Source organism: Oreochromis niloticus, linkage group LG15, assembly GCF_001858045.2.
Source record: "Oreochromis niloticus isolate F11D_XX linkage group LG15, O_niloticus_UMD_NMBU, whole genome shotgun sequence".
NCBI classification, from domain to species: Eukaryota; Metazoa; Chordata; class Actinopteri; order Cichliformes; family Cichlidae; genus Oreochromis; species Oreochromis niloticus.
In genome coordinates this window covers 16793630-16810198 of record NC_031980.2, presented here as the reverse complement: position 1 = coordinate 16810198, position 16569 = coordinate 16793630, and the positions used below count along the sequence as shown (strand labels likewise).

Here is a 16569-nt window from a genome sequence, read left to right as displayed (position 1 = left end):
AAGCAAATACTTCTAGTGTAAAAACCTCTACACAGATAGGCCCCAGCCAGCAGGTTCAAACCCAGAACATTGATGCTGTTGGGCAACCGTGCTAAATACTGCATAATCACATCACTTCAGTCAGTTATTCACCAAATGGTTTTAAAACTTAGCAAAAAGTAAGGAAATTTGTGTTTGATTGATTATTTCTTTGTTGTAAAATCCTTCTTGGGAATTACTCTTATATGACTGGAAAGCCTGTTTATTTCTCCTTAAATAGTGCTACATCTCTAAAGGAAAACAGCCAAGTTTAGTATGTGGGCTGTGCCAATTAAAACTTGCCAAATCTTTTCTGCCGTTGCCCAAAAGCTTAGCTAGCTATTGGATGTTGTTTTAAGATTCTAGTACCCCAGGTAAGGAGAAGCAGGTGCCTGATTAGTGCAGCACCTGTGAGCAAGGACCCTGCTACAGTGGTCAGTTGGCATCAAGTATACCACATTTGACTGAACTAGATCAGACCCCGATGCCACATGCTCAGCCAACAAATACATTTTATATAAATGAATAACATAAACAATCGACCAAACACAAATTTCCTTCCATTTCTGGTAGGTTTAAATTGTAGCCTGCATGTATACTTTTGACTCTGTGTGGATTGGAGAAAATCCAAAATAAATTCAAACATATATCAGTGGAGAGCCACTAAAATCCCAAAGTTATCGTGACAATTCTGCCCATGATGAGTGTAGGTAAACTTGTGACCACAACAGTAAAAACATCACCATACTGCTTTACTATGTGTATTGCCAGTAACCTTTGATATTCGTTGCACTGTACATTATTGCAACTTGCTCATGAGTAGCTCCTGAGGGTGTTTTACACTCCCTGGTGTCTCTTGGGCTGGGAGAGGTGCAAATTGACCTTGCGTATCACTGCGCAGAGTGTAAAGTTACACTGCACACTGTCATTTGAGCGTGTACAAACAGACATGCATGGAATATGTGGAGGCAAATATACAGTAGGATGGAAAACTACTTTGCAAGATCTCAAAAAAGCACAGTGACCATAAGTGTTTCCATCTTCATCTCCGTATAAATGCGTGTCTAATGTATGCACTTTGTTTTTCACCGCCAGTTGCTAATGAACACGTTTAAACCAGAGGTATCAATTTGACCAACAAGTGCTGTGCATGCACTGGCATCTAGCCACTGCATGAGCATGCATGTACAAGAGTGGCTGCTGACTGTGGTAGGGAAGTAGATTAAAATTCACAGTTTGTTTATCCTCTTTTGGCCTCTTGACCTTTCCTTTGACCCTGCAAAATCCAGCATGTTTGTTTTGAATTGCTTCCATGGTTGTGAAGAAGAATGATTTACATTTAAATATCTATGTACGCACACAATCCCCTGAGGACAAGTAACATTGTTTTTGAGGATAGGTAGCTAATCTACCTTACAGTGTTGCTTAGAACTAAAACTATTAGTCAATAAATAGAATTTTAATCAATCAAAATTGAGAATTTTTTATTATCACTTTTTCTACTCCGTAAAATCCTGTTTCCTTTTACCTTTAATGTGAAATTTTTATATATTTATGAATTTGAGATAATGATCATCAGATTGATCAATATTAGAAATAGTTATAATTAAGAATCAGTTTAAATTTCAGTGATGAAACCTCTGTCTCTGTTTCATTATCTATTTGTCTCAGTGTAAATGCAAGGTTTAGCTACAAATCATTTAATTTTCATCTTAATCTTTGTTTATCTAGATGCATGGCATTCATACACAGACACACATCAAACAGCTGTCCCAGAAAAGCTGTTATGGATCTCTGTTGCGCTCCTGCAGCCCCAGCCATCTCCTCCTCTCTGCCAAGACTGTGCCCTCCCCGCCTTCTGGTGCAGAGGGTACGTGTCGGGGTTACTGCAGTGCCAAAAGAGACCTGCAGTGCCAGCAAACACACCACTCCCCCAGCACACATACACAGACTCAGTCAGTACACTGTTGCTTGTTTCCCTGCCTTAAACAACCCACAGTGCCAGCTGCAACCCCGCTGTCCACCAGCACGTGCCAGCTTGATGTCCAATAAGGGCCACGTTCAGCGTGTGTACGTGTGAGCAGACTTTATGTGTGTATGTGTGTTTAAAGGGACGAGGGGCTTAGCCTTAAATCCTGTCACCCAGCTGCCTCTACTGTCAGATGGTCCCAAAGACCCACATCAACAGATGTACAGAGCAGCTACAGCGAGCAGAGCAAACAGAAAAAAATACCATCTCAGACTTAGTCAGTCTGCCTGTGTGTGCAGAGGGAGCGTGTGTCTATAAAAGAGTGTGCAACCTCCTCTGAATTAATGAAGCAAAGCAGTCGTGACCTTTAATATTTAGCTGTTTATGTCCCTTGTGAATCCTTTCAGCCATTTTGAGCTGTCTGTAGTAGTACTACGTGTTTACAAATGCAGCACTGAAATGTCCTTGGCTGTTGTGGAGAGCCACTTTTGGAATCTGGTGTCAGTTTCCTGATGCAGTCTGGGGTATGTGGGGGGTATTGATGCCGACAGTCACAAAAGCAACTTGGCATCACACTCCTACTTCCTTGTACTAAGCAACAGCGATAAATAAATATTGGTATGCTTCCAGATTAGACTTAAAAATTTGATGTTGGCATTAAAAGCAGAAACAGATTAAATGTAGGTCAAGCAAATATCATTTTACAGAGTATATTGTAAAAGCTCTCTAATGGCAAATTTGTGATTCAGAATGCTGGACTATATACATAACAGACTTAATCAGACTAGATTAAATGAAATTTGGTTTCCTGTTAATCTAACCTTTTCCCAGCTGGAACAAAGCTACAAGGAAGTGCATGTAAGTGGAGTGACAAATGCCACATGGCTAAATTTTTTACAGTAAGCGTGACACCGTCACTGATCTCACAGTTCTTAGCTGGGACTCTTATGACTTTGAAAAGGATGTAAGTACAGAAGATCGAGTCAATCCAAGATTCCATCAATATAACACCTGAAGAAAGCACCCTAACAGTAAGAGCTACACAACGTATGCATGCTTTAATAATAACCTCCACTCTTTAGGCTTCGGATTTTCCACAAGATATTGGAACCTAGTTCCAAGGATTTGTTCTCAATCACTGCTCAAAGACAAAGAGAATTAATCAATCTCTAGCTCAGTGACAGCTTCCCAGTTTTTGGATGGGCCTCTGAGAAGACTAGTCAAGTTCTTCTAAACCAAATTGTGTTTTCTGTCATCTATACACTCACCAGGCACTTGTTCAGCTGCAATCATGTAGCAGAAACCCAATGCACTTTGTAGACCTGGTCTAGCTGACCTAACAAAGTCCAAACTGGGCAGAATGGAGAAGAAAGATGACTTTGAACATGGTGTAGCTGTTTTCACCAGAAAATCTGCAGAAACTGCAAAGATTGTCCCACAAAACCATCTCTAGGGTTTACAGAGTTTGTTTCAAAATAGAAAATATCTAATGAGAGACAGTTCCCTGTGAGAAAATGCCTTGTTGATACATACATGCAAACACATGCAGAAGAGCATCTCTGAATGCACAACATAGCCAACCTTGAAGCGGATTGGCTACAGCAGCAAAGAACCACACTAGTTGCCACTCATATCAGCTAAGAATAGGAAACTTTTGAGCCCAAAATTCACATGGGCTCACCATAATGACATTGACAGTGACATTCGGATGGTAGGGTCAGAAGTTGGCATAAATAGCATGTAAGCATGGATCTATCCTGCCTTTTATCTACAGTTCAGCTTGGTTGTGGATGTGGTTTAATGAACTGGAGGATATTGAGCATTATTTTATGTTACAGCCCATTTTCATAATGTTGCTGACCACGTCCTTTCCTTTGGGATCACAGTGTACCCATCTTCTGATGGCTCCTTCCATCAGGATAAGGTCACAAATCGTCAAATTGTCTCAAACTGGTTTCTTGAACCAGTTTAGGTTCATTGTACTCGAACTGCAGTCACTTTCAGATTGGTGAAGGCTTCCACAGGCACCAGATCTCAATCTGATGGAGCATCTTTGGGGTGTAGTGGAACGAGAGATTCACATCATGAATGTGCAGCTGACAAATACGCAGAAACTGTGTGATGCTATCATGTTAATATGAGCCAAAATCTCTAAGGAATGTTTTCAGCACCTTCATGCCATCACGTATGAAGACATTTCTCAAACCATACTGTGGTCCAAGCCTAGATTAGCAAGGTGTACTTAAAGTGTGATCTAGCTTGATGGTGCATGCATATGTTACATGTGACCAGAGAAACCAGCTTATTTCATACAGAGAATAAACTGTACCAAGTCCTAACTGTATAAATTAAATATGGATTATTTTGAACTGTGAATTATCCAAAGATACTCCACTAGAGTCCAAGGATAAAAATATGGAGATGGAAAGCATGATACCCCCCCTTAAAGGACCTTATACTGAGCAGGAGGAGCATGGCCATGCTCAAACAAATTGTTTAGAGCACAAAGCAATAAATGCTGAGTCATACTACTATAAGCAGCAAGAACTGCAGACAGTATTTCTGCAGAAATTAAACACCATGTTCTGATATCAGTTACTCATGTCCACCAGATCTCTTTTACAGGATGTAATTATCCTAAGACCAGCCAAACCCTTCCTAAAATGATACAGTCATCTATATATTAATATATCCGTAAACATAATCAGCTGACTTCCCTTCTCCCACTATAACACCATCACTCCTACGAAACTGTAAGCTGATCTGGCTTTTCCGACAAAGGAAGGTCCCATTAGCACCAGCTGGGGCTACCCATGGGAATGAGGAGGGAAAAAAGTTGTCCCACCCACACCACCCCATAACATTACTCATGAAACATTCACATCCTTATGTGGCCTGGACGATCACGCCAGTCTCCCATTGGCAGAGAAGAGATCGGCCCAGAGCAGGAGACAAGATTCTATTGGTGTGGCGCGAGCATGAGTGATGACAGGACGGCGGGGAGGCTGGCGAGGTTATTGGATCAATCGATCCAGGTCCTTCGCAGACCACACAGATGAGGGCAAGGGCAAGTGCTGCAGACATTCAGAAGATCACAGTTGTGGGGTAAATGCTAGCAGTGACAGGTTGCATTGTGTCATTACAAATACATATACAAATATTGAGCAGAAGTCAATTTAGTGAGCAGCTTATTTTGCCCACTTTGTGTTTCCGTCTTTATCCCTGTGGACAAATAATGCAAAATCACAGGGTGAACTGCTCCCAAAAGAACTACAACTATTCAATAATTGGCCTCTGGGCAACCACTTTCAATCACAAGGCTCAAGTGGTAGCCAGTTGGTTTGTATTCCCGCTTTTAAGTTTCTATTTTAAATCTGACATTCTATCTGGATGGAACTAGTTAGTGTGAATTTCTGTGTATACCGATGACTCCATCATATTCCCATGTTATTGCCACCTTGACTGACCTTTTCGTTTTGAGGACAGCCATTGATTGCAAGTGCTTGCTTATCTGGTCCCCGTCTTTGAAACAACAATTTTAAGGGCAATGATTTCAGAGGTTCACTGTAGAACTGCATACATTTTGGGTGTCCCACTATCTCCAACCGGCATTTTCTCTAGACTGACTGTAGTATAAGGCAAGATTTAATTTAAAAAATAAAAATAGACAAATCAGGATGTGCGTAATCATTAAATGTTGCTGCTCAATTTTCACTCGATGTGAATATTTTGGGGTGATTTTGCACTGTAAACCAAATATTACAAGCGTGATCACGGTGTGTCAAAACTGCTTTAATAAATAGGTAGGATGATTATTTAAAACACTGAAACACCCTTTTTGCTTTGTACAAAATTAACGCATGTCCCTTGTACAATAAAATGTATACAATATGCATATTCAGCTTTTAACACCAGCAGTGATGCATCTTTAATTCTTTATTTTGCTGTGTCCCATTTACAGAAATACAATGGCGTTTCGAGACAATGACATGATATGAAAAGGGGTAAAACTGTTTAAACTGAGTTGGTAACTTAAAACACATTTGCATGACGGCAAAGAAAAATCTGCATCTGCAAACATTGTTCCCTTCATTAAAGCCTTTAAACCAAGCTAATGCTAATGCAAGATGTCCACATTTGACCTACTAACATCCACATTCAGAACACTCTAAACTGCCAAGAGTGGACTGGTTTTTCTTTTGTTTTTAAACCATCCATCTGTGTTTTATTTTAGAAATCTCCATGACAGTAAAGTGACAGCAGTGCACTTTACTCAAGCGAATAAAGCACACCACAGTACACCACAAGATGTCTTTCCTGCCTTAATAGTGGAACAACAAAAAAAAGAAAAAAAAAGAAAAAACCCCAACAACATAACACGACCACTGATAACACAAACAATGCGTTGTTACATTAAGGCACCTGAAATAAAAGGGTTTGTGATGGGTTTATAAATGGTTTGGAAACTTGTTAAGGCTATAGTATTGGCAGCTTTAAAAAAAAAAAAAAAAAGCAGCAATGAAAAAGAAAGCAAAAGGGTGGTTTGACCATAATAGCAATATGATTTTCTCTACATCACTTTCAAATAAATAGCAAGTAAATCTTAGGACTAACAGTTAAGAACAAAATTAAACCATTTATAGTACATTTTCCTACAAAATAAAACATCCAGGTTATGCTTCCTACTTCTAACTTTGCCAATTGTGTATACACCCCCCTAAAAAAAACAAATAAAACAAAACACTAAGGGAAGCTGATATTGAGACCACATGCTAGACCGAAAAGAGCCAAAATAACATCAATGACACGAACAGGATGCCTAGTGATGCCTTGGCCCTGTGAAAGTTATTCTATCACATAATGTAATGGTGAAAAAAAAAAAAAAAAAACACAACACTTTTTTTTAATATTTCAAAACACATATTACCCCCCCCCCCTCAAAAACAAAAAACAACAACAACAACAACAACACAAACAGTCCCATGACAAACCATTTATAAACCCTTCATAAATTCCTTCATAGGTGGTACCTCATTGTAAATGTTCCTAACTCTTAACTGCGGGACTGAGTATTAAGTGTTATAAAACCTGCCTATTTGGACTGGCATTAAATAAAAGGAATGGCGTTGTAAAAAAAATAAAAATAATATTAATCATAATAATAATAATAATAATAAAAATGTGTGACTTGTCTTTTAAGTTACTTATTTCAAATATACACAGCGACTCCTTTAGTATTTACATGTATGTACAGAGTATTCATTTCTGCTTTGATCAAATACCTTGAATGGCGTTGCTGTGAAATTGAAGTCTAAATGTACACAGATCCCTTTGAGATTTGAGAACAAGGAGGTCAAACTGGGCAGCGCAACTTGGAGCCTGAACGCAGCTCTTAGAAAGGCACTTGCTACCAACTCAAATACTGCAAAAAATCGTCAAACAGAGCTTTCAGCCAAGAAAACGAGACAGGAGAAAAGAAAAAACAAACAAACAAAAACAAGGAAGGCCACATAGTAGGCACTGGGGTTTCTGCCCCCTCTTCCCCTCCAGGCCAAGTGTTTTTGGTAAGGCTGGCGTGTGACGGCCACAGGTGGGCAAAGCTGGAAGGAAACTAGAGCAAAGGGAGGGTTTCCCCTGTTGAATGAATGTTGAATGCAACAGTCCATGTCTGTATAAAACCCTTCCCTTTCTCTCCCTTTAATGTGTATCTGCCCCAACAGACACTGAACAGGAGCCCACTGATAGTTTAACAAAATCATAATCATCTGTAAACAAAACAAACAAAAATAAAATCATTATACAGCCTGTTTTTTTTTTTTCCTCAATCCATATCAGTGACTCACCATTTACCAACAACTCCATAAACATAAATTGCAAGAAGCTTCTTTCGCCTCCTGAAATATCATTTCATCTCAGCTCCTTCTGTGTACATGTAAAGGAAAATAAGGTAACAGAATCAAAAAAAGGATGTTCACTGTGCTCTAGCCCTCCTGAATCAAAAATCACTTCAGGTGACAGTGACGAAAACATGAAAACGAAGCAAACAATGGCTTATATAAACAAAAAGCCTTTTTCCTTTCTTTCCAAAAATAGTCCAAACTAAAAATAGTCACTGCCTTGCAGCTTCTCTTGCTTCCACACTGCAACTCATTTGTTTATATATATATCTCTCATACACAATAGTCTCTGAGGTCTTTCTGACCAGTCAGGACCGCACTGACATTTTTCCAGCGGTTGTCTTTGGGACTGTAGCCTGGGGTCCGGTGGGGGGCTTTGAGGGGTGAACTGGAGCTGTGCATGGTGCAGATCACTCCTCCACTGGGCCGCACTGCAGTCTTAGAGTACTTATAAACTAGCTGCTTTCCCGCCTCTGCTCCACCGCACTCCTCCTCGAGCTCAAGCTCGCCTTCCGTCTCCTCCTCCTCCTCATCGTACGTCCGACAGGAGGGGCCCATGAGCTTTTTGCGCTCCTGCTCGGCCTCCCTGTTGCTTTCTTTCAGCTGCTGCTGCTCCTGCTGACGTCGCACAACGATCCGCAGTGGCTCCCACTGGTTGTTGACGCTGTCGTCGTTGGCTGATCGGGAGGTCCTCTCGCGCTCTTTTCTCCGTTTGCGTGTCCACCAAACACATACAATGATGCAGAAGAGGCAGAGCAAACAAAAGGCGACACATAGCAGAGGCACCAGGTAATCTGTTGACATAAAAATGGAAGGAAATTGTAGAAAAAGCAAAGTCAGTGATAGGAGAGTGACGTCAGCAATAACTGAAAATCGGTAGCCCTAAGAAAGCATTGTGGTTAATCATTCCTTACCCACTGAAGGACGCATGACCTGGGTTTCCACTTTGACCTCAATGACTGCCAGCATTATGGTGCTATTGTGCCGCTTGGACAAGGTGCCCACAATGGCACTGGCTGTCTCCTGGATCAGACTGTGGTCAGGTAAATCCTCTGGATGGAAAGACTGAGAACCAAATCAAAAAGATAAGACACCACGAAGCCCCAACCAAACATCTTTTGAGTGCGCCACTTGGGCTGTATGGTAGGCACTGGCTGTTTGTGTATTTTATGCCCCCACCCATAAATCTGTGTCAATCAAGCTTGGTAAAATCTCCAGCATGAGCTACAATAAGGTTGTTTTAGAAGGCAATGGAATGATCACCACTCTAATTCAATTTTACTTACTATAGCCACCTCTACAGCATCCTGATTTGTATGAGAGAGATCACAGAGAAGGAGAAGGGTGCGATCTCTTGCCAAGTGTCTAGTATCAGGAAGATACCTCAGCTCAAAACAGATATTCTCCACTGTTGTTCCCTGTAGATAAACACAAAAACCCAAAACACATCAATCAGAAGCAACACAAAAAGTAGTTTAAACGGTTCAAAACGATATGTGGCTGATTACTCACCGGCGGTACTTTGTCTCTGTTGAAAACGAGTGTTATGCGGCCGCAGCTGTTGTCCAAATGGCCGCTGTTTGGCTGGCACTTGGTGGTTGCTTGTGGAGGTGGAGGTCCAACCATTGAACAAACCCCCCACTGATGACAAGGGGGGGAGAAGCAGGTGAAGTAGCTATGCTGCAGACATTCTCGTCCAGCTGGACAGGACTGGTCACGGCCCGATGACTCGAGCCGGCACGGACGGCGACCACACAGCACCTGGTGTCACAAGGTCAAAATATTCACTTAGATGTAAGACAACATTCGGATTGCCATTTCTTTCTTGCGTCACTTAAGCTATGTTAAAATGTCATGTGGGAGTACGACTTCGTATAAAAGCATTTTCATTCATGCTTCTGGAAATATTCTTACTCTGGACACCCTTGAATTTAATATCCATTGTGAACACAAAGACGCAGAATGAAAAAGCTATTTACAGGACATAAATCAAGCCATCTAAAAATAGTCCTGGAATCTGTTCAGAGGTGCTAAAGAAGAGTACCTTGAAGGCTCAACTCTAATCACAGACTGTTATTTAACTTTAGGGTCCAGGTATAAAATAAACACGATGAGCTCTTATTTTTACACCGTTTTGATGTTAATTAAGTCTCTTACCTTTGTACAATCCACCTTGCCATCGAGGCAATGGCAGCTGTTGCACTCCTCCTCCCAGTGGCTTCCATGTGGAAACTGCAGCCCAGTATAGTGGCAAGTTTTCCCAATGCCTATGACTATAGACAGGAAGAAAGAACCATGATGAACTTATGGAACAGTTTTAAAATCTCCAGCTGTCCCCCTGCAGCTCTCCTCTCTGGTCTAAGCCCCTTGCAGTAGATAACGACATACGTAATTGCATGTCATAACCAGACAGTGAAAGCCCTCTGCTTAAACCACTGTGCCACTGCAGCTCATTTAACCCTTTAAAGCTGGTCGGAGCGGGCACGCTCCGTTTTGCATAACTATTTTTAAACCCCGGTAGAACTGCAACCACGTAAGCTAGCGCAATAATTTTTTTTGCATATGAAACCGGAGGAGTTGTACTTAGATCTTATGCCATCAGCTTGTCCTAGGTCACGATTTCCTTTCACATACAACTTTGCAAAAACTGCATAAAAAGCACTTGCAGCAACAAAAACATAATATTCCAGAAACACGTTTTGCCGATCCGATCAGCTGTTCGTAACACTTCCTACGTCCATCAGCGCGAACTATCGCATGTCCCATGAGCCTATACTGGTGTTTTTAAAAGTTATCTTTGACTTTCTGTATCGTTTCTGGGATGCTTAGAACTCAAATTGCACTGCTGGAAACAGCATGTGCATCAAAATAAACTGTTTTTTTGCAAATTTGCATCATAATATATATTTTCGTTTTTCCTGCAGTATATAAAAATTGGTGTATTTCAAAAATAAAAAACTATAAAGACACTCATAATAAATTTCCTGTGATGGAAAACTATCTTGTGCAACTATTTTGTATTTGCAGTTTTGAGGGATAAGCCTCTTAAATTTCTCTAACCAGAAATATATGTTAAAAAAACAAAAACGATTTTCATTTTCTGTAGTTTATTGCACTTTTTTGCAATTTATGTAATTACTATGCACTTAATGCATACATATTATTAAAATTTGGGCTATAATGGTTGTATTGATGTATATCAACTTGAAATGCTCCCAAAAATGGCACTACAGCATGTAAAAATATAATACAAGCTCTGGCAGACTTGGTTCTACGGTAGGTCTTAAGGGGTTAATGCACACTTTTTTTCTTGTTTTTAAGATACTCCATGGTTTTAGCCAATAATGTAAGTCTTCTAAACCCTGAACACAAAGACCACAGTAGAGGCAGGAGGCGATTTCATCCTGAAATCACTTAAATTTGAGCGTGCTTACACTCTTGGCATCTTGCTCCTTTTCTTCCACGCGGACAGATGCATCGGAAACTATTGATCTCATCCACACAGGTGGCTCCATAGGCACAGGGTGAAGACTGGCACTCGTTTATGTCTACAGAAAGAGGAAAACACAAAATGTTAAACCATTAGTTAGGTCTACAAGTCTTCCAAGCTCCCTGAAACTTGATGTTGCAAGTACCTTGGTCTACTGGTAAAAAGTTAACATCTTAAAACAAGACTCTGCCTTCTTTTCTTATCCTTTTTTTTTTTTGCAACCAGTCACCATTGGCTGTGTATTGTTAAATAAATGTTGTTCTACAGACAAAGTTAATTCAAAAAGACAGAAAATAACTATAACAGGTACATTTCCCCCCTCACAACCATACATGTCTATCAATCACATTCGATGCTTTAGGGGAAAAACAAAACAAAACAAAAAACCCAGCCAGTGAAAACTGAAAACTTCCAAAAAGTGCAAAATAAAAACCACAAAGCCTCGCCTCCCGTGTCAGTGGGAACCCCAGGCCATTGTCACCCAGATTTCACATGAACATGTCTGAATGAGAATTTTCAAATTTAAGCCCCAGAAAAAAGGTGAAGGCTATCCGGCCAAAACAAAGGAGCAGAAAAGAAGAATTTCGGGGTCACTGGGTTATTTGTCTTCGATGTGTGAATATGTGACTGTGTGAGTACGGAGGAGGGATGACCTTTGACCCCCAAGGCGTTAAAGGACTAAGAGAAAGTGAGAAGGGTCTGTCTCGGTCTCACATTTAGGTGTCAATACATCCATCTTTTTCCACGCCCTTTACTTTTTGCCCCCCCGTTCCATGTAGCAATCCTCTTAATCATGTTCTCATCAGGAATATCATTGTGTTTGGTTTTAGCCATCACATCTATAATCTGTTTCATCATAACCTCATGCCATCACTCACTGATTCTGCAGTCAGGTCCGGCGAAACCGGGGGCGCACTCACACCGGAACCAGTTGACTCCGTCCACGCAGATCCCACCGTTGTAACTGCGGGAGCAAAGAAACTGACAGTTAGATGAGACCGTACATCCTTTCCAGCTACAACAAAGTACATCGATTGTGTGCCTTTGTGGGGGGTGTCACAAGACTCAGTTCAACCCATCAATACAAGCCTCCACCTTTCAAATGCTAATAGGTGTGTCCAGTCCCTCCCCTCCCCTCCTCTCATCAGGCCTTCTTCCATTCCTCCTCAAAGCCAAGCTTCCCCCCAGGTCGCACGGAAAGAATGGACACGTACACCCCCTCTGCCATTCTACCCCCCACCTGCATTCACCACAGGGTAGGTGGGACTCTTGTCCTCCCCACAAAACTCCCACTTCTCACTGTCCTATTCAATATTTGAGCCCCCTCCTCTGCGAGATGCCCCTTTGAGGCTTGATTTAAGGGCAACTTCCACTGCTTTAGTGGCCCTTCACCCCTCTAGCCTGTAAGGTCTGAGTAAAGCGTGGAGATGAAGGAGCCAGGGAGGTGTGCAAGGAAAGAAAAATGTTACATACCATGGATGAGGGTCGCAGTCGTTTGTATCTGTTGAAGAAAAGAAAAGAAAAAGTTATATATCATCTTTGTTGCATACGTGTGGCATGTTACCCCCCATCTGAATTGACTCAAGTCTATTATTTTTATGCATGTAATATATATATACATATATGCAAACTTTATAATACAGATTTCACTTCTACTTCAAAAACAGTACACCCTAAACACAATTATGGTGATTTTACTGTCAGTTATATTTAAAGTTATACAGAAAAACTTACTTTGTCCACAGGTGGGGCCCTCCCAGCCCTCTTTACAGATGCAGGTGAAGGTATCGCCTCCTCCCACACAAGTCCCTCCGTTAGAGCAAGGACTGGAGGCGCATGTGCTGTTCTTAGCTATGGAAAGAGAGAGTGAGTCACGAGGTGCACTAGACTGTCAAAATCCAAAAGAGCAACACATACACAGGTATAGGATTCCAAGCAGGGGAGCAAGTGGGTGATACTGAACTACTGGGAATAAGGTTACAGGTTTCTTACACATTATAAACTTATCCTACAGTCCGTATAGACAGTTATTTTATGTTCTACCAGCCTATATTAATCATCATTTTACCATTTTTAGCAACAGCAACAGGCTTGAATAATTACTTGTTACCTGAGTGTTTATGAAAGGCGAAGTAATTTGGGACATGCTTGTCTCACTAATTCCAGCCAGCCTTTAAATTAGCTAAAAGTAAGTAAGCTCTCAGGGAGGTCCTCCTTGGAAGGCTAATACCATATTGGATTGTCTGAATCATCCACTCCATATGGTGGTGTAGCTACTGCCCTCAGGTTATCATGTAAGGTCAACCGTTTGGTCTCTCATGAGTGCTATTCAGATATTTATAATGGGTTCTATACTGCAAAAAAGGGTACTTTTGCTCACTTGGTATAAATTTTCATTTCCCACTTTTAAAAAAAAAAAATTTTTTTTAAGGAAGGGCCAACAGACATGCCATCCATTACTCCAAGTTTGCCCACCATAAGGTTTATGAGTGAAAGACAATCATGCTCTGTCTCCTACACTTAGTTTTAAAATACAATAATGTCAGTAATATAAAGCATCAGAAAAGTTTCTGATAAACTGAATACATCTTACAAGTGGATGTTTCCCGGCAATTCGTGCCACCTTCTTATTAAAATGATTAACTGTCTGACATTTACTTATTCACCTATAAGGAACTGCAGCTGGTTTAAAATCTGGGCTGATTAACAGTCAACCTTTTTCATCCTTGAATCCATCATTAGCATTATTCTGGCTTAGCCTCACCCACACACATTTCTCAGCTTGTTCAGAGGGTTAAGGTTAGGCCTGGCATTGTGACCATTAATGACAATTTAAGCCAGTGACGGAAACGGCCCATTTCATTATGAAAAGCATTAAGAGCTCCCAGCAACTACAAATGTAGCCGTCATGATTGGTCCATGCATCGTCTGTTTAGTGAAGGCAAAGCAGAGCGAAAAGCATTCTGTAAACAAGTTTTTAGATTTCTGACAACTGTACAAAAATCTCCCGTAAAACTAAGCCACACCATCAACCATCAACTTCTTTAAACCTTAACGTATTCAGTTTCTGCCTCACCTGTGTTGCACGTCTTTCCTCCCCAACCAGGTGGGCATGCACAGCGGAAGGTATCACCGTGGTCATCGCAGGTTCCTCCATTACTGCAGGTGGTTTCATCACACTGGCGCTCACCTAGCAAGAAGAAATGAATGAATCAATCATTTGTGTCATCCAATAAAGATATAAATGTAGACATCATTTTACAGTTTCACAGCTGTAAAAATACACAAAAGGTGGTGCTGGAACTACTGGGAGCCGTGAACATAAACACACCCATTAACACATAGGTAGATAACTCACGGGAATGGCAGGTCTTGCCCTTCCAGTTATCGGTGCAGTTGCAGTAGAAGTCGTTTACCAGGTCGATGCACTGTCCACCATTCTTACAAGGATTGTGTCTGCACTCGTTGACGTCTGAGGAAGGAGGGAGGTTTCTATGATTCAAGTCTTTCATTCACTTTTGCATAAACTGTAGCGTGTTTGGTACAAAGCAATGCAGTGCCGGCAGATTCTTTAAACCGGCCGTGACTTTGTGTTTAAGAAAGACACAGACTGGCAGGGAATCACTCACTGTGGTCGCAGAGTTTGCCCTCCCATCCATCGGGACAAACGCACTGAAATGAGTTCACTCTGTCAACGCAGGTCCCCCCATTTCTGCATGGGTTGCTTATGCAGTCGTTAATATCTTAATAAAAAAAAAAAAAAAAAAAAAAAAAAAAAGAAAGAAAATGATATGACATGTATATATTGATATACTGATAGGGTTAAAAGAAAAGAAAAACAACTCAAAAATGAATTACAGAGCACACAGCACCTCCAGAATCTGAAAGCTCAAGTCTCTACGTACTCTCGTGACAGTAGATGCCACTGAAACCCAGATCACAGACGCAGGTGAAGTTTCCGGCTGGCTGGCTGATGCAGCGTCCTCGTGCACCACAGACATTGGAGGGTATGTTCTGTATGCCATCCGAGTCATTGGTTGCAACGGCAATGCTGCAGCTGTCAATAGCTGTCAAAAACAAACAAGTTTCAGGTTTAGTGTTTTCTTATATTATCGATCTATTCCAGCCTTTTTTCACCACTGCAGATTCCTTTAGCCACCTTGACATGGAGTGGTTTGGCAATCCTCTTTGAGCCGTTCACACATCTTTCCTTCGTAGCCTTCAGGACACGCACAGTAGAAGTCCTGTTCCATGCTATGACACTTGGCCTCATTCTCACAAGGGTTTGGATCACAGGCATCAGAAGATGACGAGCTTGGAATCTTTGGAAAAAATGGAGAAGAGAGGGGGGAAAAAAGGACAAACGAAATATACACATTAAAAAGAGTGTTGCAATTACAAGACCAATGATTGAAGAAAAAAAAAAAAAAAAAAAAAAAAAAAAAAATCACTCAGTAATCCATCATCTTTACACAGCCAGGTATCTTCTTCAGGTGATGGTGGAGACCAAGATGATCTAAAGCACTATATGTTAAAAGAGTCCATTTGTATTCACCAGGTCATCACAAGCACAAATGTTGAGGATGCTTCCTCAAACTAACAGCCTGATGCTGGACACAAAAGCCCCGGCAAAAAACACAGTAAACTGGTGTGACTTAGTACACTCAGCAAAGTTTTCATCAACAAGCGCTCATGAATTGTGGGGTGGTAAAGCAGATCAGCTAGTGACTGGAAGGTTGGTGGTTCGATCTTTGGCTTACCCAGTCTGCATGCCAAATAGAAATCCTTAGGCAAGATGCTAACCCCAAGTTGCTCTCCGATAAATGTGTATGAATGTTGGTTAGATTGCACTTGAGTATAGAAGGAAGTGCTTGTATGAGTGGGTGTGAACGGGTGAATGAGGCATGTTGTATAGAGCGCTTTGAGCACTCTGGGAGAGTAGAAACACGCTATGTAAGAATCAGTCCATTCAGTCCATTTTATGGACAAAAGAGTTTCTAAGTGGTAGAAAACATTATCATCACATTAAACTGGCTATGATAATAAAGCAATCAGGCCAGCTGGAGTAAGGACAGTCTGAAGGTGAGCAGCTTAGCTTGGCTCAAGCCTCTGCTATTAAGAACAAACTGAGTAAGTGGACCAGCAATGTAAGCCTCAGAAACTTTCACTAAGCTCATCAACAGAATCCACGCTTT

At 41.1% G+C, this 16569-nt stretch overlaps 1 protein-coding gene across 2 annotated transcripts in view; it reads right to left on the bottom strand.

Annotated features, from left to right (window-relative positions):
- Positions 1-5758: 5758 nt before the first annotated feature.
- Positions 5759-16569, bottom strand: part of jag2b (jagged canonical Notch ligand 2b) — a 43594-nt gene continuing 32783 nt past the window's right edge. For both annotated transcript variants that reach the window (XM_003446258.5, XM_005475079.4), the window contains 14 exons: positions 15534-15696; positions 15280-15441; positions 15004-15117; positions 14733-14846; positions 14451-14564; positions 13109-13225; positions 12848-12875; positions 12253-12338; positions 11319-11432; positions 10042-10157; positions 9397-9645; positions 9171-9302; positions 8799-8949; positions 5759-8678 (listed from right to left, as the gene is read on the bottom strand). In XM_003446258.5, coding sequence (XP_003446306.1) covers positions 8158-8678; positions 8799-8949; positions 9171-9302; positions 9397-9645; positions 10042-10157; positions 11319-11432; positions 12253-12338; positions 12848-12875; positions 13109-13225; positions 14451-14564; positions 14733-14846; positions 15004-15117; positions 15280-15441; positions 15534-15696 — 2181 coding nt within the window. In that variant the 3' untranslated portion in view covers positions 5759-8157. The remainder of the gene's footprint in view (positions 8679-8798; positions 8950-9170; positions 9303-9396; positions 9646-10041; positions 10158-11318; positions 11433-12252; positions 12339-12847; positions 12876-13108; positions 13226-14450; positions 14565-14732; positions 14847-15003; positions 15118-15279; positions 15442-15533; positions 15697-16569) is intronic.